General features: G+C 58.4%; 2 protein-coding genes across 3 annotated transcripts; both read left to right on the top strand.

The window, feature by feature from the left end:
• Window positions 1-12,145, top strand: ECH1 (enoyl-CoA hydratase 1). Of its 2 annotated transcripts, none has more exons than XM_037884538.1 (10): window positions 1-138; window positions 3,490-3,667; window positions 5,143-5,231; window positions 5,725-5,849; window positions 7,106-7,154; window positions 7,897-7,961; window positions 9,935-10,005; window positions 10,705-10,776; window positions 11,299-11,449; window positions 11,877-12,145. In XM_037884538.1, the coding sequence occupies exons 1-10, from the start codon at window positions 87-89 to the stop codon at window positions 11,979-11,981; spliced, it is 957 nt and encodes a 318-aa protein (XP_037740466.1). In that variant the 5' UTR covers window positions 1-86; the 3' UTR covers window positions 11,982-12,145. The 2 variants fall into 2 exon arrangements, with proteins under 2 accessions (XP_037740466.1, XP_037740467.1); XM_037884539.1 differs by having other exon boundaries at window positions 124-262.
• A 4,081-nt stretch (window positions 12,146-16,226) lies between these two features.
• Window positions 16,227-23,636, top strand: LGALS4 (galectin 4). The gene is made up of 10 exons (XM_037884532.2): window positions 16,227-16,271; window positions 18,299-18,387; window positions 19,614-19,818; window positions 20,558-20,692; window positions 21,080-21,109; window positions 21,550-21,591; window positions 21,978-22,007; window positions 22,416-22,504; window positions 22,925-23,090; window positions 23,403-23,636. Exons 1-10 carry the CDS (start codon window positions 16,227-16,229, stop codon window positions 23,547-23,549), a joined length of 978 nt encoding a protein of 325 aa, XP_037740460.1. The 3' UTR covers window positions 23,550-23,636.
• Window positions 23,637-25,916: the final 2,280 nt, after the last annotated feature.

Here is a 25,916-nt window from a genome sequence, read left to right as displayed (position 1 = left end):
AGGGCGGGGGCGGGGCTCGGCTGCTGCGCTGCCCCTGACGCGGCTGGTAGCGGTCGCAGCGCGAGGCCGGAGCGCCGGAGCCTTCGATGGCGGCGGCGGCGGTTGCTGGCTCCGTCCTGAGGGGGCTGCTGAGGAGACGTGAGGGACCGGGACGCTCTGACCCCTCCCTGACCTCTGACCCCCCCTCGCACCCTGACCTCTGACCCCCCCTCGGCGTGTCAGTCATGGGGGGCGAATCCCCCTCATGTCCAGCCCCCCCCAGGTTAGGAGCCCCCCCACACACTTCTCAGCCTGGGGGGGGCCCAGGGTCGCCCCCCTCCTGGGCGTGGCATGGGGCCTGCCCCCCCTCCTGGGCATCTTGTTCTCTCCTGCTGCCCCCCCCCCCCGATTTCATGTAGCCCCCCCCCCAGCTGCCGGTCCCCGGGGGCTCGAGGCGCCCTGGGGGTGTATGTGCCCCCCCCACTCCCCCCGGTGAACAGGTAGGTGCGTCTGACCGAGGCAGTGGGGAGCCGGTGGGGTGGAGCCCAGGCCTGGGCAACCCCGCTCCCTGCCTCGGTTTCCCCGCCTGTAAAGCGGGCACGAGGCCCTCGGCCTGCTTCTTGCGGCCTGCGGAGGCGGCGAGCTGGGCGCCGTTCTACCCGCGCCCGGCAGCGGGAGCTGTAAGCGGCCCGGGCGGACTCGCTTCGAAATAAGTCGGCGGGTGTCTGCGTGGATCGGCGGGCGGGTCTGGGCCCTCGAGAGGAAGGACGAACCAGCGGTTAAGGTGCTGGGCCGGGCCTTGACCCTCGGCTCAGGGTCTCCCCTCCCACCCCGCTCCGGTCCCCCTGTGTGATCTGGGGCAAGTCCCTTATTCGCACCGTTTCTCGGGCCTGGCCTGACGCTAAAAACTTAGGTTGACCCCCAGCTGTGTTGCGCAGCGGTGTGAAAAATCCCCACTCCCCGAGCCATGCAGTTACACCATCCTAACCCCCCCACTCCCCATATGTAGATAATTCGCCAGCTGACCTAGCTGCCACCTCTCGGGAAGGTGGGCTGCCTACGGGAGAACCTCTGCCGTCGGTCGTGTCTACGCCGAAGCGCTGCGGCTGTGCCCCGAAGCGTTTCAAGAGTCGACAAGCCCTCGGTTTTCCCAGTTGTACAATGGGAATACTAGCCCAGCCCTGCCCTCGCTCACTGCGGGATTGGGCAGTGCTCAGAATTAATAATTTTATTAAGATGATGTTGAAGTAAAAAGAAAACGGTACAGAGTTTAAGCATAGAAGTTTCTGGTTATCAGGGAATAAGGTGCAGGTTATCACGGGGTGCGAAATTCGGTTTAGGAACGGGTGGCGTAAGGAATATATAATCTGCAATCTCCCCGATTGGGGGTAAAAGTTTAACGGGTCAAAGTACAGACATTGAGATATGGGGGTATGTTGTCCATATAATGGCTATGTTCAGATGTGGAGTATAATGAGTGGATACGATGATGAGGATGGATTTATCCTCATTTGGTGGGATTTAATGTTCAGTGAGTTTATGGTTCCAGTTCATATGGTCCAATGGAAAAAGTCTCTCAGTCCCTTTCCCATAGTTGATGCACGATGTCGTACCGGCTCACACCTCCTGGTACTGTTGGTGGCCGGTGATGTGTTCGATGTAGATGTCCCTGGACCATCGGATGGTGTCCAAGACCATGATGCGAAGGGAGGGCGTGGTGGTGGCATAGAATTACTGAAGATAGCTAGATCGGGACCTGCTCTGATTCCCAGGGCTTCTGCTGGGTGCACATGTGTGGGAATCTTTCTGGAGAAAACATTTTCCAAACAGAGGCAAAGCAGGGTGCCCTGAGCATCCAGGCTCGGCCCTGGTGAAAGACTTGGGCAAGGAGTTACCTGTTGCCCAATTGCTTCTGAGTGCAAACAGATCTGAATATCTCTCTCCCCCGCCCCTCCAATGTGAACATGCTATTTATGAGCCAGACTCCGAAAGCCTGTTCAAAGGACACTAGGGGAAAGGTTGTGTCTCAGATAGCACTGCACTGATGTGCAGTGTTGAGTATTGTCCCAGGAATGCAGGGGGTTTTATGTCCCCCTTCTCTTACCTCTTCTGTCCAAACATCCTAAAGCCCTTTGTGGACACAAGTGGATTCAGCCTCACAGCCCTGTGAAGTAGCTCAGTGTCCTTGCTCTATAGTTGGGGAAACTGAGGTGCAGAGTGGGGAAGGGATTTGCCTGAGGTCACAGCACAGGTCGGTGATAGAACTGGCCCCGATAGGGATGGTTAGAGTGGAGGGCAAGGAGTCAAGCCTCCTGGGTTCTATCCCAGCTCTGGCAGGGGCGTGGTGTCTAGTGGTTAGAGCAGGAAGGGTGGGAATCAGGACTCCTGGGTTCTGTCCCTGGCTGTGGGAGGACAATGGTGTCCAGTAGTTAGAACAAGGGGGCTGAGAGTGGAGACTCAGGTTCAGTTCTTAGCTCTGAGAGGGAGTGTGTTCTAGTGGTTAGAATCAAGGGGGGTGTGGGGCTAGGACTCCTGGGTTCTCTTTAGTCTCTAAGGTGCCACAAGTACTCCTTTTCTTTTTGCGGATACAGAGTAACACGGCTGATACTCTGAACCCTTTCCAGATGTTGCAAGTCACTTCCCCACTTTATGCCTCAGTTTGCCCAATTTGCCAAATGCAGCTAAAATTGCTCCCCTGCATGTGGGTGGTGAGGATTAAGGCACTGCAGATGAACAGGGGAGCAGTCTGCTCGTTCACATACAAATAAAGCTGCCCAAGTTGTGGAGGTTTGAGATCCCCTAGGAAGGACTGAGAAAAGTTTGGGTGTTTTTTTCTGTGATAAAATTGGGGGAGAGGGACCACTGCATAAATAAAATTGCATAATAAATTCCACACCTAGAGGAAGATTTCAACAAGCACCACCTGGAAAAATGTAACCCACCCTCCTCCTTTTCTCAAACTACACCAGCTTCCTTATGTGCTCTGTGTTGCTCAATTTCCATGTAGCTCCCTGGTTAATTATTCTTCCAAACCCTCGCCTCTGCCAAGATGCATTGAGCATTAGAGGCAGCACTGAACTTTAATCTTTGTGTGGCAAGGAAAACAGAGGCTGTGACACTGTAACTTGGGTTCCACCATTTGGGCTGTGAAATTCTGACTCAGGCACTGACTTTCAAAAGGGCCAAGCCCAGAGCAGCTCCCACAGCAGTCAGTGCTGAATGTACCCATAGGCCCCTTTGTGCTGTGCAATATGCAGACAGTGTCTGTGTCGGAGCTTACAGATGAAATAGACAAGGAGTAGGAAGGGAAACTGAGGTATGGGGGAAAGGGATGTGCTTGAGGTCTGTGGCAGAGCCAAGAACAGAACCCTGTGCCCTATCCATTGGGCTGTACTGCTCCTCTTACGTTTACCAGTCTCTGCCCCATTTAATAGTGCAGCCCAGTACCCCCCGGGAATTCTCCTTTCCTGGGATCCCTGATGTGAATGGGCCATGTTTCTCTTTTCCCAGAGCCGTCCGCTCAGTTTCAGCCACTGCTTAGCTTCAGAGCCATGTCGTCAACCCCAGAGCAGCCCCATGCATCTCACAGCTATGAGACTCTGAAGGTGTCCAGGGTGCGGGAGAAAGTGTTCCATGTGGAGCTGAACCGGCCGGACAAACGGAATGCCATGAATGCAGTGTTCTGGAGGTAATCCTAGGAACGCTGGGCTGGAGGAGCCCTTGAGAGGTCCTCTAGCGCTCCCCCTCCCGCCCCTCTCTTCTGCAGCTAGATTGTATCCCTAGAAAACACAAAACAAGCAAGGGAAGGGAAGCAGCCAGTTGCTGGCTGTTCTTGTGCTGTCGACGGCACACGTTGCTCTGCCGGGCGGTGGGTGAACTGGGTCAAATCTCAATCGGATTTCTGCCCCAGTAAGCCCAGAGCCGAATGTGACAGCATCAGGGCGGGGCAGCATTGGAGAGCAGCGATTCTCAACCATTCTGGGATTAGGATCCATTTGTAAACCTTGATGGCCTGTCGTAACCCGGTAAATAGCCGTAGTGCTAAAAAAAACCCCACATCTGGCCTACTACATATTTCTTACCCTTGCTGTAGAATATACACACCAATGTGGTACGTACTAAGTACACCATGCGTACCACAGCAGTGGCTCCTGTCTCAAAGGGCTGGCTCGGCTCTGCTCCCCGTGTGGCAACCTGGGGTACGGGGACGCAGCGCCACTCAGGTTTGGCCCAACCACCCCTTTGTCATGATGGAGGGGTGGATGGGCCAAACTTGCAACAGTGTGCACCATGTAACAGCTCTCAGAGTGGGGAGCCGTGCCCAGCCAGCCCCACGGGACTGGAACTGCCATTGTGGGATGCGTGCATGGCAAACTCTGCAACCCTCCCACCCCACCCTGGGGGCAGGACACCCTCCCTCCCCCTACAGGCCTCCCGCCTGGCCATTTGACACATTCTAACCACCCAAGTTGCAACCCATGGGTTGAGAAACCCTGGAAAGAGGGGATGTGTCATGGGAGGAAGCTGTATTGGGAGAAGCCACAGCTGATTTCCTGAAATGACTGGGAGCAGTCTTGGTGAACTGGAGAGGACTGGTGAAAGGAGGGTTTGTGGTTAGGGGCTGGGGCTCAGAAGACCTGGGTTCGATTCCTGGCTCTGCCGCGGATTCCTTTTCCGCACAGCTGGCCTATAAAGCCCTCTGCTAAAGCAGCACGTTTCCTGGTGAGGTGCTGCCGATAGGATGTTCTTAGCTGGGGTCGCTGATGCTTTACCATCCTCACCCTGAGCCAGGATGTTTCCATCCCCCCGTTTTAACCTGTCTCTGATCCCACAGCACCCAAGAGATCAAAAACAAAGGTGGTTTTGATTCTCTTGCGCTCGTGCTGTGCCATCCTCTAAGCCAACTGTTTTTGCCCCGTAAGAGCCTTGTCCCCAGCTGACATCCAACAACTTGTTGGAGCTGGTGTGGTCTCAGCCTGGTGCCCGGCGGGACTGATGTCTGGATCAGCCAATGGGTCTGAGTCTGAACTCCCTTCTCGCCCCTAGGGGCTGGGTGCTCTCAAGAATTAAGGGTGAGGGGTTTTGTAATTTTTTTGGGATGGCTGAAGTAACTGTTCCTCTAGCGAGAGCCTGGCTGATCTCCCGTTGCTTTGATCCCTGCAGGGAGATGGTGGAGTGTTTTAACAAGATCGCCCAGGACTCAGACTGCCATGCGGTGGTGGTGTCGGGTGCCGGGAAGCTATTCACTGCCGGTAAGGAAACCCGATGTGCTGGACACGGGTGGAGCCTCGGACGAGTGGCTTATGTGTTGTGGAGATGGGGTGGGTTTCCTGCCGGCCAGAGGCCAGCTCCCGGCTTGCGATAGTGACCGGTCACTATGCAAGAGGTTCTTTCAGTGGACATTTTTGGGGTTAGGAGCTGCTGGGCCAGTCCCAGCATCGCCTCCCCCTAGCAGGACTACTCTGGTCTGAGCCAGGAATCACCTCCTGCTGGGCCGGGCCAGTAGAAGCCATCCTGGGCCAGTCTCCATGCATCTCCCCTGGGTGGGGCAGGTAGGAGCAACATCAGTTTCGGGTATGACCCCGGGGGCCCTGACCTCACCACTAACAGTCAGTGTCTTAGCAGCTGAGTGTCCAGATCCCTAGATTTGGGCATACAGGAGTACGGGGAGGTTGATCGTTACTCTTGTGATTGAAGTAGGGGTGTGTGTGATTTTTCCCTCCTACCCCCATCTCCCTGCCATAGGCATCGACCTCATGGAGATGGGCAGCGCGCTCATGATGGTGGAAGGGGATGACACGGCTCGCAAGGCGTGGAACATGCGCAAGAAGATCAGGGAGTATCAGGAGAGCTTCACTGTGCTGGAGAGGGTGAGGAAGCTCGGCAGGGACACAAGTACCTGTCCTGCCAGGAAGCTGTTCTTGCCTGGTGTGGACTAGGAGGGAAATGTTTGCTTATGCTAATCAAGTGTGTAGGAAATGCAAGTAGAAAGCAGGCCTTAAAGTCTAAACTTCAGGCTTCAGACTAGCTAAAGTTAAGTTTGTTAGGAGGAGTAAATAAAAAGTATAAAAGTATAATAAACTCCAGCCACAACCTCGGGTCGTGGTCATCAATATGTTTTCGTTTTAACAAGTGGTATAAGGGGAATTTTTACATGGTTTGCAAAATTTGCATTGATGCAAATGATGATTAAAATAATATTATTAACAGCCAATAACATCTCTGAGTACAAAAATTAAATATAATAGCAAAAAAAGTAAATTTAATATTAATCAGCTTAGAATTCATTATAAATAGGGTAGCTTCCAATTTATAGAAAGCTTCATGCACAGCTGAAGAAAAAACCCTTTATCCATTTCTTCATCAAAAAAATGAATTGCCCCTTAATGTTGTTTCATCTTAAAATGCAAGTATAAATATAGAATTATTATGCTGTAAAGTCTTTTGTGCATGCTTCCTTTAACATGATCATATAATACATTCTTAAATTTCATCACTCGTCGCTTACAGTATTGTTGTAGCCATGTTGGTCCCAAGATATTTGTGCGACAAGTTGGGGCAATGCTACTGTAATACCCCTAATAGTAATTCAAATATACAGTGCCTGGCACAATGGGGGCTGGGCCATGACTGGGCACCTGGGTGCTACCGTAATATACCTAACAGCAATAAAAATATACAGTGCCTAGCACCATGGGGGCCTGGTTCATGACTAGAGCTCATGGCCCTACGATAACACAAATAACAGTAACGTGTCCAGGATCACCAAGAACTGCATCCCAGCATCTTCCTGGCTCTACCTCCCTGGCCCCTGGCTAGCACTGTAGCTCCCTGCACCAGCCCTCCTTGGGGGAGTGTTTCCTGCCCTTGTGTGTGGTGTACACCTGCCCTTCTCCCATTGTATCAGGGCTTCCCTGCAACCCCGAGCTTCTCGTGGCCCCACTGTCAGCCCTGAAATCAGGATGTGAGCAAGAACCTGGCCCATCTGGACAGAGCAGGGCTTAGAAGGGACTGGAGCCCCGATGAGCCAGGGTCTCTGCTACCCTTAGTAGTGGGTTTCTGAGCTGGGCAGGGGATGATTTGCTTTGGCTCCTCTGTGATGAACGTCCTCTTGGCTTTCTTCCAGTGTCCGAAGCCCGTGATTGCTGCTGTCCATGGAGCCTGCATTGGGGGAGGTGAGGCCCATCGGATTGGGAATGGGACAGGGCTATGTTAGTTCAGGGCTCCTCATGGGGGTGAGAGGGGCTGGAATCAGCAATAGGCTGCGGAGCCTTTCACCTCTTAGATCCCTGTTTCTAAACTGGCACAGACCGTGAGGGACCGAAGACGCTGGCTGTTCTGTAGCCTGTGTGCGATGAGGGTTCAACTCCCAGCAGAGTGGCGTCCAAACTGCCCTCAGAACTGACACTCCTTGGCAGCCTCACAGCAAGGCGAGGGATCGAATCGGGCCATGGAGAAAGCCAGCAGTTATATCAGTGAATCAGTAGGGGGCACCCTTCCCTCTGAAAAAGCGGCAGAGAGTCCTGTAGCACCTTATAGACGAACAGACGTATTGGAGCAGCAGCTTTCGTGGGTGAACACCCATTTCGTCGGATGCATGCAGTGGGTGTTCACCCACGAAAGCTCATGCTCCAATACGTCTGTTCGTCTGTAAGGTGCCACAGGACTCTAGGCCGCTTTTACAGATCCAGACTAACACGGCTACTCCCTGATACCCTTCCCTCTGAGTTAGTACTGAACCCCGTGCAGCACTAGGGGGTGCCATGCACCCATCCGTATAGGGGATGCCCCAAGGGGAAGCCTTGCCTGAATCTCCCTGGAGACTCCTGGCACCAGAGAGAGGGAGAACAAGGACAGGGAAGTGGAGGTGTGGGAATGTTGCGGCAGGACCAGAATGACTGTCGGTTCCCTTTGCAGGTGTAGACCTGATCTCTGCCTGTGATATCCGGTATTGCACCCAGGATGCATGGTTCCAAGTGAAGGTATGTCCTGGGCCCTCTGCTGCCCTTCCCTTGAGGGCAGAAATCTGATTGTTGCTGGCTTTTTAAGCAAGTTTTGGGGCATGCTGGTGACAGCAGTGTGCTTTTCTGGCTCTGTTACTTGTAACATGCCAGCAGCACTGCTCTGTGTTTTCAACACCGCGGAATATAAGGCATTTACGCAGCTGTGCAATTGTCCTCCAGAATCCGAGCTCATTTGATGCTTCCCAGGGGTATCCAGGGTTTTCAGGCACCTCGCTGCCAACTGCCTTTACCATGAGGCAGTCTGGTCTGTGGATCAGTGCCCTGAAACCACCAGCCTCTGGCCCTGCTCTCTCTATACAGGTAGTGATAGGCACACGCTAACTCCTGAGCCCTCGGATCATCCCTCTGGAGTCCCCAGTCCCTGCAGCACAGAACGCTTGCAGAACTCTCAGATCCACTGTTCCCAAAAGAGAAATACACTCCAGCTTGTACAACTCAGTGCAATTACGTAGAGTGAGAATAAGTTTGTCAAACAGAGATTCAAGTGCTAGCAAGTCAGAAGATTGGAATACATCTACGGTTACATATAAAACAAAATTATAAGGCTTCTTAGAGCCTCCCTTTCACTAACAGGGCATTCCCCTGTCTCCTGTAAGATAGCGTAACCCCAGTGTTTTCAACCAGTTTACTTCGTAGGTGAAAGATGCCAAATATACCAAAAACAGACCTGTGATGTTCACCTCAAAACAGGGCACCTCCTCTTTTCCCCCACTGTTTACCTCTTCTTGTTAATTTCCTTCTGTCATCTCTGCCAGCTCTTCACTGGCATTGGCATGCTAATAGACGCCTATTGTGTGACACACAGTGAGAGAAGAGTCTCCCATCCCCTGTCTGGAGACATTTGTCTCAAGGCACGCTACGTTTGAGTGACCAGCTTACAACTACAGCCCGAAAAAACAGAATTTTCAGCATATATATTTAACTCCTCACTATTTTCTGTACTTAAATCTTGCAATGATTGCAATGATCAGTGTGACACAGGTGGCATCAAGAGGTCCCTGAGTCACAGTTGCCTTTCATGGTTCTGCCAAACCCCTTCGGAATTTGAACTGATGCCTGAGTATGCTGAGAGCCTGAACCAGTAGCCCAGAGAACCCATTTATGCCAACTCTGTAGCTTAGTGACGATGCGTTAGTTATGTTAGTGGCATACACACACAGAAGTTAAATAAAAACACACAATGCTCTCGCTGGAAGGTTGCTGCAAAACACTTTATTTCTTAGACTTCACAATTCTAACACACCAGCGCCCCAAAACAGAGCAAGACAAAGCAGGCTGCTCTCTGAGGCAGAGGGGCTCAGCTCACCCAAGTTTGCTCTGTGCTGGCTCTTTGCTGACTGAGTCTGATCTCACGTTTTCCTACAGTGCCCCCCTGGCCTGCCAGCAGGACCAGGAAAACCCCAGAACATTTAAAGTGACAGATCACAGTTGTAACCCACTTTTCAGTCCATCTCAGGATTGTGGTAGTGGGTGCTGGACAGATATAGCAAGACAGTTGCTGTTCGGAAGAGTTTATGTTGTCAAAGGCAAAAAAGGGGGTGGCTGATAGAAGCAGAGTGATTGGCTGGCAAATGTGCCATTTCCCTCTGCAACAATTACTACAGCTGCCTTCCTTACCCCAGCTCCACGTGGCTCCCTCTGGTGGTGGCTGGGCCACATACGTTGCCTTCTGCAGCCCTGGCCAGCAGACCTGGGTTTTTTAGCTGAGGCAGAAGAGGTTTGTGGTTGAAGACCTGGGTTCTGTCCCTGCTGCCTTTGTGTAGCCGGGCCGTTTCCCCGCGGATCATGGTAACAGAATCACACACACCCTGCCCCCCGCCCCCATGGCACAGCTCCCTTGTGTTGTGTGGCCCAGTGAGCTGATGCCCCTTCTAAGCCTCGCGTCTAGGCATGAGGGTGTCTGATCCCTGCCCTTCTCTCCCCCCTTGCAGGAGGTGGATATCGGGCTGGCAGCAGATGTGGGCACGCTGCAGCGCTTGCCCAAGATCATCGGGAACCAGAGGTATGTGCCTGCAGCTGGTTTCAAACGTGGGGATGGGTCAGAGCCCAGATTCTCCCCAACCTCATTAAAAGGGGCAGTCAGTTGATGGAGAGCTGGCAAATCCGTGGGTAGGCTAACAGCCCTGGGGGTTATGTTGTGTGCCACAGAATCTGAGCACCAGTGCCTGGAAAAATGCCCCTTTCACGCTCCTCCGGGCCCACGCTCCATCGTGGGGAGTCGTTTCCACCTTTGACCCCATCTTTGCCTTGCAATTTGAGCACTGCTGGCTTTGCCTGGCCAGGCTCCTTTAATTGAATTGGCCACGTTTTAGGCTGGCTCATGCGTCACCCTGTGGTCTTTGCCCACGGGACCTTGCTGGGGAGGGGAGTGGGAACAGCCCAAGGCAGGAATGGCACCTCGTGGCGCTTAGAGAGACTGCAGGGAGCTCTGGCCCAGCTGAAGAGCAAGAGGATTTAGGATCCGTGCTCCCCACTGGCCGCCCAGCGCCCCTGGAAGCTGGCTGGGTGTCAGGGAGTAGCTGTGTTTCCGGCAGGGCAGGGCTGCAGGCTTGCTGTGCTGGCAGAGGGAGAGGGGAGACGTGCAGGAGGGATCTGTACAGCATAACTGGCAAGGTGCAGCCTCTCCCAGGGAGGGAGGTGTGTGTGTGTGTGTGTGTGTGTGTGTCACACCCACACCCACCCCTGTGCTCTCCCTCCCCAGCCTGGTGAATGAACTGGCCTTCACCGCCCGCAAGATGATGGCTCCAGAAGCTGAGAGCAGCGGCCTGGTCAGGTAGCTGCCCCCATGAGCATGTTACCCAGGGGAGCGAATGCCCCCGCTCCCCGCCTTCCAGAGGCGAAGCAGCCTGTGGCTAAAGGGAGGCACAGAGAGGGGTTGGGGGCTTCTCCTAAGTCTGGCGGTTTTGGGAGGAGACCCAGGAGTCCTGGCTCCCTGCTGCCCAACTACTAGATTCCCCTCCCCTCCCCTCCCCGAGCTGGGGACAGAACCAAGTCGTCCTACGTGTGACTCCACCTTCTCCCAATTCCTGAGCGCGTGGGGAGTGGGGTCCTGCTCCCGAGAGCAGACAGGCCCATGAGGCTGAGGGCTTCCTTTCCCCCCTGCATGGGTCTATGGGGTAGAGCCACTGGGAGGGGTCTGGGCCACGCCCCCTGTCGTGATGTGCACTGCGATTGGCTGGAGACCCTGCTGCTGCGAACTGGTTCTGTCCCATCCGCAAGGTGGGGGGTGTGGTGTCCCAGCTCTGGGGGTCGGAGCACCCGCCTTAGCGTCGCATGGCTCCTCCCCTCTCTCCAGCCGGGTTTTCCAGGACAAGCAGGCCATGCTGGAGGGCGCCTTTGAGCTGGCGGCCGACATCGCTGGCAAGAGCCCCGTGGCTGTGCAGGGCACCAAGGTCAACCTAGTGTACTCCAGGGACCACTCCGTGTCTGAGGGCCTCCGGTACATGGTGAGCACCCAAGCTGCTGCCCCCTAGCCCTGACCCACAGCTCTGCGGATGCCCCTCATTCCCAACCCCCAGCCCCTGGGCTCCCCACACGCAGCTGTGCCAGTGCCCCTCAATCCAGATCTCCAGCCTCCTGGGCTCCCCACCTACAGCTCTGCTGGTGTTAACCCTGATCTGCACCCCCAGGCTCCTTATCCACAGCTCTGCGGTGTCCCTCATTCCCAGCCCGCAGCCCACAGGCTCCCCACACAGAGCTCTGCCGGTGCCCCTCAACCCCAGCCCGCAGCCCCTGCTATCCCAGCCCCTGAGACGCAGCTGTGCCCTGGAAATCTGCCTGCGGCCTCCTGTGGCTAGAGGGGAAAGGCCCATTGCATTTCCCTCCCCTCAGTGGCTCTCCTGCCCCCCCTTTACCTGCTGTGCCTCCCCCCAGGCCACCTGGAACATGAGCATGCTGCAGACCGAGGACCTCGTGAAATCTGCTCAGGCTGCCATGGAGAAGAAGAGCACCAAGGACATCGTGTACTCCAAGATGTAGCTGCGGCTCAATCGGACTGTTAGCCCACCGTGCCTTTAGTGTGACCCCCTGTCTGGGTCAGGCCTCGGGGTCTGCGCTGGCCCCTAAAGCTTGTTTCATAGCAGAAAAAGCCACCAATGAGATGAACCCAGAGCTGAGTTATTAATAAACTGAAATCAAGCAAACCTGCCCTCTGCTGCACGAAGTCTGGGGCTCACTGCCGAGGGGTCCAGGGTTTGAACTAGGCAGCATGGGAGAAAGGGAGCCCAAGGTGGCAGCTGGAAAGTGGCAAGGGGCAGAGGCTAAGGCAGGGAATAGCCACCCCAGGTGGTGGAGGGGGAAGGCGGGACTCTCAGGTCTACGCTAGGCAGAGGCTGAAGTGGGGTGTGAGCGATGCTGCCCCTAGGAGGGGGTATAGATGGGGGGCACCAGTCCCAGGGGAGCAGTAGGGCTTACCCTGCCCTGGCTTTGGCCATACAGCAGGTGCTCTCTGCCCCCGGCTGCTGGCTCAGGCACCAGAGCTAAAGCGGGGGGCTGGTGGGAGGGGAGCCCTCCAGGGGAAAGGGGGTTTGATGCGTCCCAGAGTACAGAGGCAACTCGCTCCCACCTGCCCTTAGCGTGAGGGAGCCTTGTGGGTCCTTGCCAGGGTCAGCTCCCTGCCTCCATGGGTCACACAAGCGCTTCCCTCGCCCCACCCCGGCCAGAGATGGGCACTTTGCAAACTCTCAATGTCTCCTTGGAGTGTCCAGCCCCGGGCTGCTCACAGACCTACCATCCCCACTGTTCCCACGGGAACAGGTGCCAGCCCTTGCTCCTTACACCATCGAAAGCCGCACCGCTGAACACATAGCACCGAAAACAAGGCCACGTTTATTTAACAAACGGCTTCAGTGGCCGGTAAGTCGCAAGCTTGGCAGCAACGAGTCTGTGTACGAGCCTAACGCCAGCTCCTCCGCCCACGGTCCTTCCACCAGTGTCAGCCACGCCTGGCGGTGAGCCCCCTTTCCCGAAACGAACCCAGTAACCAGCCTGGGTGAAGGATAACGGGGGAGGGAAGAACTGCTGCACACCCCCCAGTTATAGCTCCTGCAGTTCATTGGCTTTACTCCCTGCAGTTTTGCTTCGCGTGGCAGTGGGTGACCGTTGTGAAATTGGCACAGGAGCGGCCTGAGAGCGGGACGGGGGCTGTACCTGATGCCTGACGGGTGTCTGTGCACCCCAAACGCACAGACCTACAGACAACACGTCTCGCACGTTTCCTGTACGATGCCCCATCTGCCACAGGCTTTCAGCCGAGACCGTAAGCGCCCAGTAGGGCGAGACCAGCGCCAGGGAGCCTTGTGATGCACCCGCTGCTCCTTGGCACGGAGCGCTCCTGGACTCCCACTGGTGCTGAAGTCCACGAGCCATCCAGGCTGGCGCCGCCCACGTGCGCTGTGATCGCCAGAGCTGGCGCAGCTCTGAGGTTTCCCCTTGGGGTTGACCCACCAATTCATGGGGTTGACCTTTTGCTGCATTGAAAAGCTTTAAAAAGCTTCAGGGCAGCAAAAATATTGAGCTGTTTTTTTCCTCCTGTTGGAAGCGGGGGGGGGGAGGGGGTTGGCTTGCTTGGTTTAAACAGGAGGATGTGGCAAATGGAAGCGATTCACCAGCCTTTTGGGGGGAGTGGTTTTTTTCACCCCGACCCATCTGGTGAAACCGACGCGAATTCCACGGTCGCCAAAGCTGCATTTTTGCAGCTGAAAATGTTCTCTCGGCACCACCGCTCCCCGATGTCGCAGGGGCCTGTAAGGCCGACTCCCACACACCCACAGACCCTGCCCTAGTCAGCTGTGACCTTTGCTACCCTCCCACTCAACCTAACGAGCAATCAGCCCATAAAACCCAACTCCTCGGAGAGCTCTGGGTGGGGAGGGGTGGGGATGAGGCACAGAGCCAAGGGGCGCTGGCTCTTCCAACCGCCCCATCTCTGTTGGCCTGTCCTCTGGCCCATTTAAATTAGCTGCGTGGCATGGGCCTGCAGGCTGAGCAAACAGCAGTGAAGGCTAGGACGAGGAAAGGCTATTGGGTTCGGTGCCTGGGGGACAGCTGAGGTCAGGCCAGTCACCCTCCTTCCAAGGTGGCACCCTGCAACCTGGGGCTAAACTTCCTCTGGCCTGGGCTGGCGTGATGCGGCTCTGCGGCACCGTCCCGTCTGTACCTCTTCCCCTGCTGTGCAGGAAGGCTCAGCCCTCGGAAGAGACTCTGACCTGTGCCAGCCTGCATGAATGGCCTGGATTTGGTCGGCCCCCACTCCAGCCGGAGCTGGGGGTGGGGAGTGACCCAGGGCCCTGGTCTCCCCCCCCAACCCCTGCAAGCGGGCTGAGAGCATGGGACTTAATTCTCAGCCTGCCCACAGGGAGGCAGTTGCCAGCACTGGGAATCAGGATGCCTGGGGTCTATTCATGCCTTGGGCAAGTCATGTCTCTCTGTGCCTCAGTTTCCCCTCCCCTTCACTAATGATTCAGACTGGGAGCACAATGGGGCCCGGATTTCACCTGCTACCGTAATACACATAATAAGCACAACACTCGTAACGCCAGACCTGACCCCCGTCCCTCACGCTGGGTCTTTGCAGCGCCCGGCCCAATGAAGCCCCATTGTGGGAAGGGTGGGCCCCAGGTGCTGCCCTAACACCAGTGCCAAGGCCCGTAAGAACATCGCCCCTGGGGAACTGGCACAGGACGGCTGGGGTTCCCGGCTCCCCGCCCTCTGCTCAGCCTGCCCCTGTCTGAGCAGAGCTTGCCCATCCCAGCGCAGCTCCAGGGAACTGGCTCCGTGGGGGAGCGGGCAGGGCCCAGGATCTGGCCTTGGTAACCACAGAATCCGAAACACCAACGCCACAGCCTCCCTCGTGCACCCCGCCACAATGCTTAGGAATGAGGAAGCCAGTCCCTCCCCTGCCTGCTGCACCCCCTCTGCCCCCCGTGTTTGCTTTCTGCCGTGCTGAGCCAGCCGCCCACGGTCAGGCAGGGACGCTCCCCTTCTCAGCAAACAAAGCCCCGGGCCGGCACCCATCTGTCATCTGGGCACGGCTCTCTGGAGAGCTGCACCTCCTGGGGGAAAGGGCACCGGGAGGAGCCGTGCCCTGGTCTCCTGCAGCGAGTCCCCTCCTCTGCTCCCCCAGACCCAGATCCCCTGCCTTGTGCCAGCACCCCAGCTCCAAGCCAGGTCACCCGCTACCCATGTGCTGGCTCCAATGATGGCTGGACCTTCGCCTCCAGCTGGACATGCGGCCCAGTGCCCGGCCCTTTGCCTTTCCTAAGCTGCAGGTGCCCCCTGAGCCCGGGACTCCGGGATCAGCTGGTCTCATGGTGGGGGAGAAATGTGGGCACGGAGAGGGAAAAGGATCGGCCCAAAGGAGGGCTGCCAATTTTGGCTGGACATATTCCTGGAGGTCTCGTCACATGCCATTAAAGGTGACCCTAATTCCTGGAGACTCCAGGACAATCCTGGAAGATTGGCAACCCTAGGCCTAAGCCGGGGGGGGGGGCGCAGCTGAGTCCTGCCCAGCGCCACCCCCACTCCCCCAATCTAAGCTGTCAGCCCTGGGATTGGGTCAATGGAAAATCTGTGAGCAAGAGCTGGGGATAGAACCCAGGAGTCCTGGCTCCCAGCCCCCCTGCTCTAACCACTAGACCCCCACATCCCCACCCCACTCTGCAGGGCCCAGTCACCACAAGGGGGCTGTCACCAGGAACGTGAGGGAAAACCGACTGGCCCAGCTCCATGGTTACAGAGCGCATGTGACGCTGGACAGGGGCTCTGCTCCAGTCATGTTGTGGGGTGAACAATTCCAGAATAGAACCCAGGAGTCCTGGCTCCAGCCCCCCACCCCGCTTTAACCACCGGACCCCAATCCCTCCTACAGCTGGGGATGGAACCCAGGAGTCCGGACTCTTAACCCCTTTTGCCCTAACCCATCTCCTACCAGACTAGGAATGGGACCCAGGAGTCCTGCCTCCCAGCCCTCCCCGTCCCCAGCTTCAACCACTAGATCATCAGAAATCTGGCTTTGCCATTTCCACTCAGAATGAGGATTTTCCACGGAGCTGGGTGCGGCTGGGCAGGGCGACACCTCTCCTGGGCAGGTGGGCGGAGGCCGGCCGAGTGGCATGGCCGCCCCGCCTCCCAATCCAGGACTATAAACTCCCTTCCATCCTCTTGCTGCTCTCCCTGTGCTCCGCCCTGCCCATTCGCTGCACAGGGAGAGACCCCAGCGCCCCGATGGCCTACGTCCCTGCACCCGGCTACCAGCCCATCTACAACCCGGTAAGTGTCACCCCCCCACACACCCCGCGGCCTGGCTCTGGGCTCCCCCAGGCCCCCCGCAGCCAGCCAGGAACAAAGCAAAGGAAGGGAACAGCACCGAGCGGAGGAGAGCAAGTGGCAGGCCCAGAAAGATTTCCACGCTGCTGTTCGCCCGAGCTGACCTGTTTGCCCGCTGGGAGCACGGCACCGCTTGGAGCCGTTTCGCACCCAAGGGCGAAGTCTGTATTTTTAACGCCCCCTCCCCCCTCCCCCGGAACCCCTCATTCCAACCACTTTGAATACGGACCCTCCCCGGGCCCCAGCCCCATCTGAGCAAATTTCAGGCCGATCCGACTCAATTGGCAGAGAATTTGCTTCAGCCTAGCTCGGGGGTGCCTGTCGCACCCGCTGCTCCCCAGAGACAGGTGCATGGCCTCTTAACGAAGGTACCCAGCTCTGGCCGCACCCGCCACCGGAGGGCTCCACCGAGCGGGTGCAAGGTCGGGCACCGGGTGTGACATTTTTCACACAAACCCTACGCCTGGCCCCACAGACTCGGTTGAATCTCACTAGGCCCACGGCCCTGCACGTCCCCTCGTTCACCGGCCCGTTGGCCAAATCTCTCCTAGGCATCGTGAAACAGCAGCAGCTCAGCTCAATAAAAGATGCACAACGAGGCCCACGTTCAATTTAGGCGCCTAACTCCTATTGAAACCCATGGGAGTTGGGCACCTAAATAACTTCCATCTCCATGACGACCGGCACGAATCCAGTGGCGTCTCCAAAGCTGGTGGAGTCGCTGCAGGTTTACACCCGGCTGGCCCCTGGATGGACGGTGGCTACTGATATCCAGCAAGACAGCCCTCCCCCTCGGCTAGCTGCATCCGGCCCCCCTGCCCCTAATGCTTGGCTGGGTCTCGGGGTCGCCTGGCTGGCGACGCTGGAAAGTTTCCCAGCTGGCTGGTGGCGAGCAGGGGCCTGATTCTGCTTCCCCGCTCAGGGAAGGCACCCCTCGTCTGGCACTCTGGTTAGTTGCCGGCCCCATCTCTTGGTGGGTCAGTTACACCATGGGAAAATCCCCCAAACCGATGTGTAATTTACACCCCGCGCCGAGATGCCGACAGACAGCAGCTGGCAGGCATGGGCAGCCGGGATCAGTACCTGCCCGAGATCCGATGCCACCAAGGCAAAAACAAACAGAGGGGCCCCTGTGGGGGTCAGGACGCTGGGGCAGATGAGCTGCAGGGGGGGCTGGGGTGGGCACGTTCTAGACTCACCCCGGGGACAGGTTGCTCAGCTCACCAAACAGCAGAGATTCCCATAGCCTGCCGACGGACTCCGGCTCTGCTCGGATCCCGTCCCCGCCAGCCAGCCGGCTTTTCCCCCGGGACCTGGGGGATCCGCTCTGGAAGGCACCTGACTAAGAGCCCAGGGGTGAGGGGGGTTAGGATGGGGCGAGGCCCGGGGCATGGGAAACCCGCCCGATCCCTTGTGTGTTTCTCAGCCAGTCCAGCCGGAGCCCTGGGCGGTCCCATCCAGTTCACCGGTGGGGTGGGATCCATTAATAACTAAAGCACGGTCCCTCCACGGCTCCTTTCCCCAAGGATCCCAAAGGGCAGTACAGATGCCCGCTAACTAGAATCAGCCGCAGAAAAGGCAGAGCTTGCAGGCTGGGGTGTGTCTCCCCCCCCCAGTTGGTTTGGGGTGGGGGGAATCTTTAACATGCTAGCCAAGAAGCATGTTAAAGGGGCCATGTGTCCCCCCAGACTCCTCCTGCAAAGCGATCAGTTTCCCCAGGCCCTGCTGCGGCCTGGAGCCCCGGCCTGGTTCCCGAAGGGGCTCTGGTCAGATCCCAGCCCCAGGGCAGGCAAATCAGGGAGAGGCAAGGCTGGAGGGCAGTGGAGGGGGGCAATCCCCCCGGCATCCCTAAAGCAGCCAGGAGCGGGCAGTGGGGAGGGGACTGGCACCCAGCACTGCGTGTCTACGGGTTCGGCAGTGTCACCGGTCAATTCCCCCCTCAGCATCTTCTCTCCTTCCCCATCTCTCAGCCCCTCCCTCATGCCACCCCCATCGTCGGGGGGCTGCGGCCCGGGATGTCCATCTACGTTCAGGGCACGGTGCCCCATCACACCAAGAGGTAACACTTCGGGCAGTGGGGGAGGCGAGGGGGACAGCTGCGCTTATGTGGGGCGCGGGGGCTGGTTATACAGGGATCTCTCCCCCAGTGCAGAGATGCAGCCACCTCTGGGGTGGAACAGGCAGCACGGAGCAGAGTCACCCAGGGGAGGGGATCTCGGGAGGCAGATGGGTCCAGTTTGGCCAGGACGCAGCAAAAAGCACGGCGGGATGTTTAACGAGGGTGATGACCTTGGGCTTGTGGCTCATTAAACCAGAGAAAGAGGAACCTGCCGACACAGGAATGTGGGGGAAAGGCCCGGAGCTCCCGGCCGAGCAAGGAGGGGAGACGGGGTGAAAGGGGATCGGATCCGAGGGCCTGCACCAGAATGTGCAGCGTGTACACCTGACACACCCCTACACTGGGGGCGGGGGGGGGAGGTGCCATTGTCATGGCAACTCCAGAAAGTCACGTCACCCCCCCCCCCCCCCGGACCCATCGCTGCTCGGAGCAGCTGAGGGCTAGTTAGATCTGGCTACCGGCCCCTGGTTTGGGGCATTCGCCTCACATTGCCACCCCATTCCCTCTTTGACCCCCTCCCTGCAGCGACTGCCCCTCCCCCACGGGGGGGGGAGGTGCGGATCCCTCCTTCACAAGAGGGCAAGCTCCTCCCCTCATGGGAACAGGACTCAGCGCCTTGAACTCGGCAGTATAGGGCCTATGACACACAGCCCAGCAGCCCCGAGTCCACCCAGGAGGGGTCAGCAGTGCAGCTAGATGGCTAGAAACCACCTGAATTTCCAGCTGCAATTTTTTGCCAGGCCTATTTCCCCTTGAGCCAACCCTGGGTCTCAGCCACTCCCCCCACCCAGGTATTGATAGCCAGGGACCCGATCCCCCCCCCCGCAGCCTGCAGCTGGGCCAGACTCCCCCAGCCCTTTCCATCTCCTCGGCAGTCCGCTCCCCGCAGCCCAGCCCCCCTGCGCGGCGCCCGTTCCCCGCCTGCCCGCGCCCGGCCGGCGGACGAGGTCCCCAGCGGGGCGCCCAGCTCTTTGTAAGAGCTGCAGCCAGGCCGGAAGGGACCGCGGGGGTCAGCTAGTCTGACCCCCGGGATAACCCAGGCCAGAGGTAACTCCTGGAGCGGATCCGTTAGGAAAACAGCCCGTCTGGATTTAGACGTTCGACGCAGGGGGTGGGATCCGTGACCCCCACCCCCCGCAGCTCGCTCACCCCCCCCACCCCCCCAGGTTCCGCGTGAATTTCTCCTGCGGCCAGCAGAAGGGGGCCGATATCGCCCTGCACTTCAACCCCCGCTTCGACAGCGGGGACAAGATCGTCCTCAACAGCTTCCAGCAGGGCAAGTGGGCCAAGGAGGAGCACAAGCACAACATGCCCTTCCACAAGGGGGAGCCCTTCGAGCTCCTCTTCACCATCACCCCCGAGGCCTACCAGGTGGGGTGGGATGGGGGGGAGGGGCACAAGGGACATCGGGGTGGGGGGAAGGGGTATGGGGAGGCCTGTGGGAGGCACAAGGGATATTGGGGGGCAGGGGGCCTGTGGGTGGTCACATTCTGAATTGGGGGCAGAGGGATAATAAGCCATCGGAGGGATCCCCCATTTGTGGCAGGGGAAATGTGGGGGGTGGGGAGAAACCCATGGGGAGGGTGGGCCCCACTGGATCAAGAGGATGGGGTCAAATGGGGGGGCACGATACCACATCTGCAGCTGAATGTTCCAGGCCAGCGGGCTGGGGGCTGCTCCCCAATGGCCTGGGAAAAGGGGTGGGGGGTGACACCCCGCTCCCCCCATCTGGGTGGGGGGAATCAGATGGCTTTGAAAGGGGGAATTATTCCCCCCAAAACACATCCCAACACCTGCTCTCTAACGTGGGGGGCCAGGAGGCCTCACCCCCAATTTCCTGCCCCCCCCCAGTCTGGCCCCCCCTGCCTGTGAGCCGAGCCCTGCCAGCAGGGGTCAGAAGGAAGCCAGAGGGGCTGGGGAGAAAAGACCCCCCCCCCAATTCCTACATCAGCAGCTGATCCCCAGAGTCTGCTTGGCAGCCGTCCCCCCTGTATTCCCAAGGTAAACCCCAAGACATCAGGTCTCCCCTCCCCCACCCAGAGAGGCTCTTCTGCTCTGCGAGGGGTGGGGTGGGGGGCCAGGTCCTGATGCTGCCCATCTCACACCCCAGATCATGGTGAACAGGACCCCCTGCTACGACTTCCGGCACCGCATCCCACCCGAGCACGTGCAGGTCGTCGACGTGGACGGGGACCTCGAGTTGCAGTCGCTCAACGTCATCGGAGGGGGCATGATGGGGGGCGGGGTGAGTGACCAGGGGGTGGGGGCGCACGTGGGTGGTGGAGACAGGGGACAGGCCTTCCCCAGGGGGATGCGGGACTTTGACACTCACGCACAGGGCCGGCCCCGCAGCCAAATCGCTAGTGCATGGGATGGTTCAGGGGAAAAGCTGAGAGCTTGGATGGGGGCCAGCTTGGAGTCCTGGCCCCAGCCCCCTCTGCTCTAACCACTAGACCTCACTCCCCTCCCAGAGCTGGGGATAGAACCCAGGAGTCCTAGCTCCCAGCCCCTGCCTGCTCTAACGACTAGACCCCACTTCCCTCCCAGAGCTGGGGAGACAATCCAGGAGTCCGGGCTCGACAATACCTCTCCCCTCCCTGTGCCCAGTGTCACACTTGTTTCCTTCCTGCAGGGGATGTATTACCCGCAACCCGGGATGCATGTAAGTACCCAGGAGACCCACCTGCCCGGGGCTGGGGGAGATGCCAGCTCAGGGGTGGGCAACTCAGGGGCACCCAGTCCACTATCGCAGCTACACGCCACCCCACAAGCCAGCAGGGCTTCGCTGGGCCCCCACGCAGTCCCTCGCCTGCCGCAGTGTGACAAGCCCAGAGGGGATGACTGGGGGGCCTGCACGGGGTCCCTCCCCTCCCCCCCCCCCCCACACACAAAGAAGAGTCACAGGGACCTTCCCTCTGCTGAGCAGCCACTTCCCCTGGGGAGCAGAGATCCTATGGGCCCCTCTAGCCAGGATCCCCGGCCCCACTCCTCCCTGGATCAGAGCCACGGCCCCAGCTCGCCCGGGCTTCTCTAAGGAGAGCAATTCCAACCCTGCAGCCGCAGACCCTGTAACCCCCCTTATATTGTCTCTCTCTCTCTCAGGGCATGCAGCCAAATATGCCTCCGCCACCCACAAGCCTGCCGGTAAGTACACTGGGACCCGGGGAGGAAGAAATTCCCTGTTAAACACCCTCTTATTACTGAGAACGGTTTGTAAAGCCCAGCGCCGAGATGCAGCCACCTCTGGGGTGGGGTGCAGCTACCATTTAACGGCTGCACTGCAATTCTGCACAGCAGTTTAAGACGGGAAGTGGAGGCGAATCCTGTATCCACCTGGCAACTGCTGGGCTAGGGAGGATTTTAGCTAAGGAAAGGCCAGATATTTCCTGGAAAATTAGAGAGGAGCCATCAGGTGACGGCCAGTTCTGTGGACCGCAGGGACAGAGACACCCCCAAGGCCTTAGGGATGGAGGTTTGGGCCACACCACAGCTGGCCAGATTAATAACTCCTGGATTTCTCTGCCCCACAGATGATGGCTGGCCCCGCTTCCTTTCACCCGGTAAGTGCAGCAGACTTGACCTTATGGTTTCTCCCACAATTCTTCCCCCAGCCCCGGAGTGCAGCCACCTCTGGGGTGGAACATGCCAGCTGGCCAAGAGCCACGCTGAATGAAGCTGGTGGCAGGAAGAAAGGGCCCCTCCCCCCCCCCCCCGCCCATCTCACTTCCCCCGTTCGGCTGGACCTGCCGGGGGAGGTTTGGGAGGCAGGATTACCTGGGCACCGCGTTAGCACCCCTGTATCCAAATCCGGGGCCCCACCAGCACCCTCTAGTGCTCCACGGGGGTCTGCACTGACTCTGAGGGGAGAGCGCCCCCACTGAGCCACTTCCCTGCCACACATCTGGGACGCTCCTCACCCCAGCACCGGACACGACCATTCTAGCTGGGAGGTCTCCATTCTCTTGCAGCAAGTCCCCTACGTGGCTAACTTCCCAGGCGGGCTGACATCCAAGAAGACAGTGGTGGTGAAAGGATTAGTCCCGCAGGGCGCTAAGAGGTATGCAGCTATGGCACTGCTGTCAGCAGGGGAAACTGAGGCACCAGCAGGGGGGGAAGTGACTTGCCCCACCCCCAGGTCTCATGGTGACTCTGCACAGAGCTGACGATAGAAGTCAGGAGTCCTGGCTCCCAGCCCCCCCTGCTGTAACCCCTAGACCGCACTCCCCTCCCAGAGCTGGGGATAGAACCCAGGAGTCCTGGTTCCCAGCCCTGTGTTCCAACCCCGTGGCCGTGCTTTCTAGCCCAGACTAGGCTTCTCCCATCCCAGTGCAGTGGCGTTGTATATTTGGCCACAGGCTCAGCTGGCTTGTATGTCCAGCCCTGCCCCCTTCCCCAAAGCCACACCCCACTCAAGGGCAGATGACCCCCGTCCCCCCACCCACTAGCCTCCAGCTTCACCGGTTCTCTGCCTCCCCAGCTTCAGAATCAACTTCAAGATGGGCTACTCCAAGGATATCGCCCTGCATATTAACCCTCGCTTGAACGAGAAGACCGTGGTCAGGAACAGCCTCCTGAATGGACAGTGGGGCCCAGAGGAGCGAGAGCTGCCTCACAACCCCTTCCAGCCTGGCCAGTACTTTGATGTGAGTAAACTCCTCGTCTGTGTGTCATACACCCTTTCCTGCTAGCAATGAACGGGGATTCTCCTTTAGCTCAAGCCCAGGGTCTTCTAGAGCAGAGAGAGAGAGTGTGCGCGTGATGCTGCCCTCTGCTGGTTGGCATCAGAACTGCATGTCTGTGTGTCATAGCCCCTATACAGTTAGCAGCTCATGGGGATTCTCCGGCAGCACGGTCTCCACTAGCGCATGTTGCCTGCCTGGTCCCATAAAGGGTCAGCTCCTTCACGGCTGTCCCCGTTGGGTCCGTCTCACGGCCGCTCTTCCCCCCCTCCCCAGCTCTCCATCCGCTGTGGGAACAAACGTTTCAAGGTCTTCGCCAACGGGCAGCCGCTCTTCAACTACAGCCACCGTTTCCACAACTTCCAGCAGATCGACACGCTGGAGATCAACGGCGACGTGGTCCTGTCCTACGTCCAGTTCTGAGCCCGGCCCCGCCGCCCAGCACGGGAGGGACACACAACGCTGCCCCCCACCCCCGGCTGGCCTCGCAGACCCAATAAACTACTCTGGTTCACGCAACGACGCTGTTGTGTCAGCTGCCTTCCCCTCCCCACACCGCCTGCTGCGGGGTGGAATCGGAGCCTCTCCCCTGTGTGTCATAGACCCCCCCCTGCTCACAGCTGCTGGGGACTCTCCTCCAGGTGGAGCTGAGTTTGAGGCCCGCGCAGGGAACCGTTGTGATGTTATAATGACCCTCTGACCCCTCCCTTTCCCAGGCCGCCCCCTCAGAGCCTGGCAAACATCACCAAATTAAGCCTCCCAGTCTACCCCCAACCCCTCCTCTGGGACCAGGAAACCCCCTCCCCGATGCCCCACAGCAACCCTCCCCCTTGCCAGAAGCCCCCCACCTGCTCACACCCTGCCCAGCTGACTCGAGCCACCCTACAGCCAAGCCCTACAAACCCCATTCCCCAGCCGGCAACCTCACTCCCCCGCAGCCCGCCCGCCCCACCTGGCTCTCCCCGTCCCCCCCGCCCCCACCCCACGCTTCGCCTTTGGAACGGGTCGGGCTGCACCAACCCATCGGGGTTAAAAACAGGATCAAGGACGCCCAGGTCCCCTGCTCCTGCCTCCCCCCTATTTTAGCAGCCTGGAGCCCTCCACTCACCAGCTCTGCAGCTCTTCTCAGGAGCCGACCCGTTTCCTGCCGGGGTCACCTCCCTCCATGGGGGGGACGGGGACTTTCTGCTCCACTGGGAGCACAGACCAAAAGTCCCCTGCCCCCGTTGCTGCAGCTCTGGGGCCCAAAGCTCAGCTCCTGGGAGCAGCGAGGGGCTGAGCTCTGGGGAGCTGTAGGACGAGCTGGAGGCAGCTGGGCCCCATCACCTCGTCAGGCCGGGGTGGGGGCGGGGAAGGGAGCTGGGCTCTTACCTTGGCTTGGCCCAGCCCAATCACTCGGGAGCTCACTGGGCAATCTGCCTGCTCCAGCCACACGGCCCCCGCAGCGGCTGGGGCAGGATCCTCCTCCTCCAGCTCGGAGCCGGGGAGGGACTTGGGCAAGGTTACACAGGGAGTCAATGGCAAAACCATCATTAGAACCCAGGAGTCCTGGCTCCCAGCCCCAATCACTAGACCCCACTCCTCTCCCAGAGCCAGGGAGAGAACCCAGGAGTCCTGGCTCCCAGCCTCCTGCTCTAACCACTAGACCTCACTCCCCTCCCGGAGCTGGGATAGAACCCAGGAGTCCTGGCACCCAACCTTCGCCCTATTCCTCCAGGCCATGCTGCCTCTTGGGTTTTTCCCCCTTAACGCTTTGCAGGCTGCTGCCCAGACACCGAGGCAGGACCCGCAGGAATCCAGAGTCTGAGCTCCACCTTGCACCCGACGCTCGCAGGCGGAAATGTCGTTTCCTTGTGTGGTTAGCAGGGCAGGGCTCGGGGCGGCCTTCAGCCCCACCACACTCTCCACACCACCTGCAAACCCCAGTCCCCACGGCCTGCCCCACCCAGTACCAGAAACCGCCCCATGCGCCGCCTCCCCCAGCCTCCTCCTTGCTGCCCGTTGGACCCCAGATGCTGGAGATGGGAGGGGGTCGCACGTGTTGAGGCGCAGGAGGGCGGAGGATCAGCAAACCAGCCCCCCAAAGGGGTGTGACACTAACCAAGCCAGCCTTGGATCTGCCATAAACTGCCTGGCCTCTGGCGGGCACCTGGCTGGCTCCAGGTGGAGCTGGCATAGCAGCCTGGTAAGATATGGGCAGCTCCGCCCCTGACATGCAAATTAACACTCATTAGCATCTGAAATCCTTGGCGTGGGCCGGGCATTTCGGCTGAGGGCTGGCGCGCCCTGCCTGCTGCGGGGCTGGGGCGTCGGTCCAGGCGTGAGGGGCACATATCATTAGGGGGTGTGCACCCAGGGGATTTGATTTTGGTTTGTTTTGAAAGGCGAGCATTTATTGAATACTCAGCCATAAAGGGCACCACTTTTATTCATCAAACTAACGAAAGAAACTAACACTGAACTAAACTTAATTTTTTTTAAATGAACAACGAAACTTTACTTACAAAACGAGACACAAAACGCCAAATGTTTGCTGCCGGGATACCCAGGCGTCGACAAAGATACAGTCACTTTTCATGATCTTTATCTTTAACCAGATAATGAGCTAACCCAAATTGACCAAACCAGATTGAGGTTTCTTCATCTTCCTGTCCCAGCGAAGGAGACGTCGCTCACCAGGTGTTATGGACTTAAATGCCTCAATCCCGGCATTGCAACGAACTGACGAAGCCAAGTCTTGTCCGATGTACAAAGTCACGCGTGAGCCGAGGCGCTGTTGGGACACTGTTC

This window comes from Chelonia mydas, chromosome 23 (assembly GCF_015237465.2).
Source record: "Chelonia mydas isolate rCheMyd1 chromosome 23, rCheMyd1.pri.v2, whole genome shotgun sequence".
In the NCBI taxonomy this organism is placed as follows: Eukaryota; Metazoa; Chordata; order Testudines; family Cheloniidae; genus Chelonia; species Chelonia mydas.
This window is presented reverse-complemented; position numbering and strand designations above follow the sequence as displayed.

Bases quoted from the DNA above. Each gene is read 5' to 3' on its own strand.
- ECH1 (XM_037884538.1), top strand. From the start codon at position 87: ATGGCGGCGGCGGCGGTTGCTGGCTCCGTCCTGAGGGGGCTGCTGAGG. The intron at 139-3,489 runs GTGAGGGACCGG...CTCTTTTCCCAG, and splicing joins GAGGGGGCTGCTGAGGAGAC to AGCCGTCCGCTCAGTTTCAG. The intron at 7,155-7,896 runs GTGAGGCCCATC...TTCCCTTTGCAG, and splicing joins TGGAGCCTGCATTGGGGGAG to GTGTAGACCTGATCTCTGCC.
- LGALS4 (XM_037884532.2), top strand. From the start codon at position 16,227: ATGGCCTACGTCCCTGCACCCGGCTACCAGCCCATCTACAACCCG. The intron at 22,008-22,415 runs GTAAGTGCAGCA...ATTCTCTTGCAG, and splicing joins GCCCCGCTTCCTTTCACCCG to CAAGTCCCCTACGTGGCTAA. The intron at 22,505-22,924 runs GTATGCAGCTAT...CTGCCTCCCCAG, and splicing joins GTCCCGCAGGGCGCTAAGAG to CTTCAGAATCAACTTCAAGA.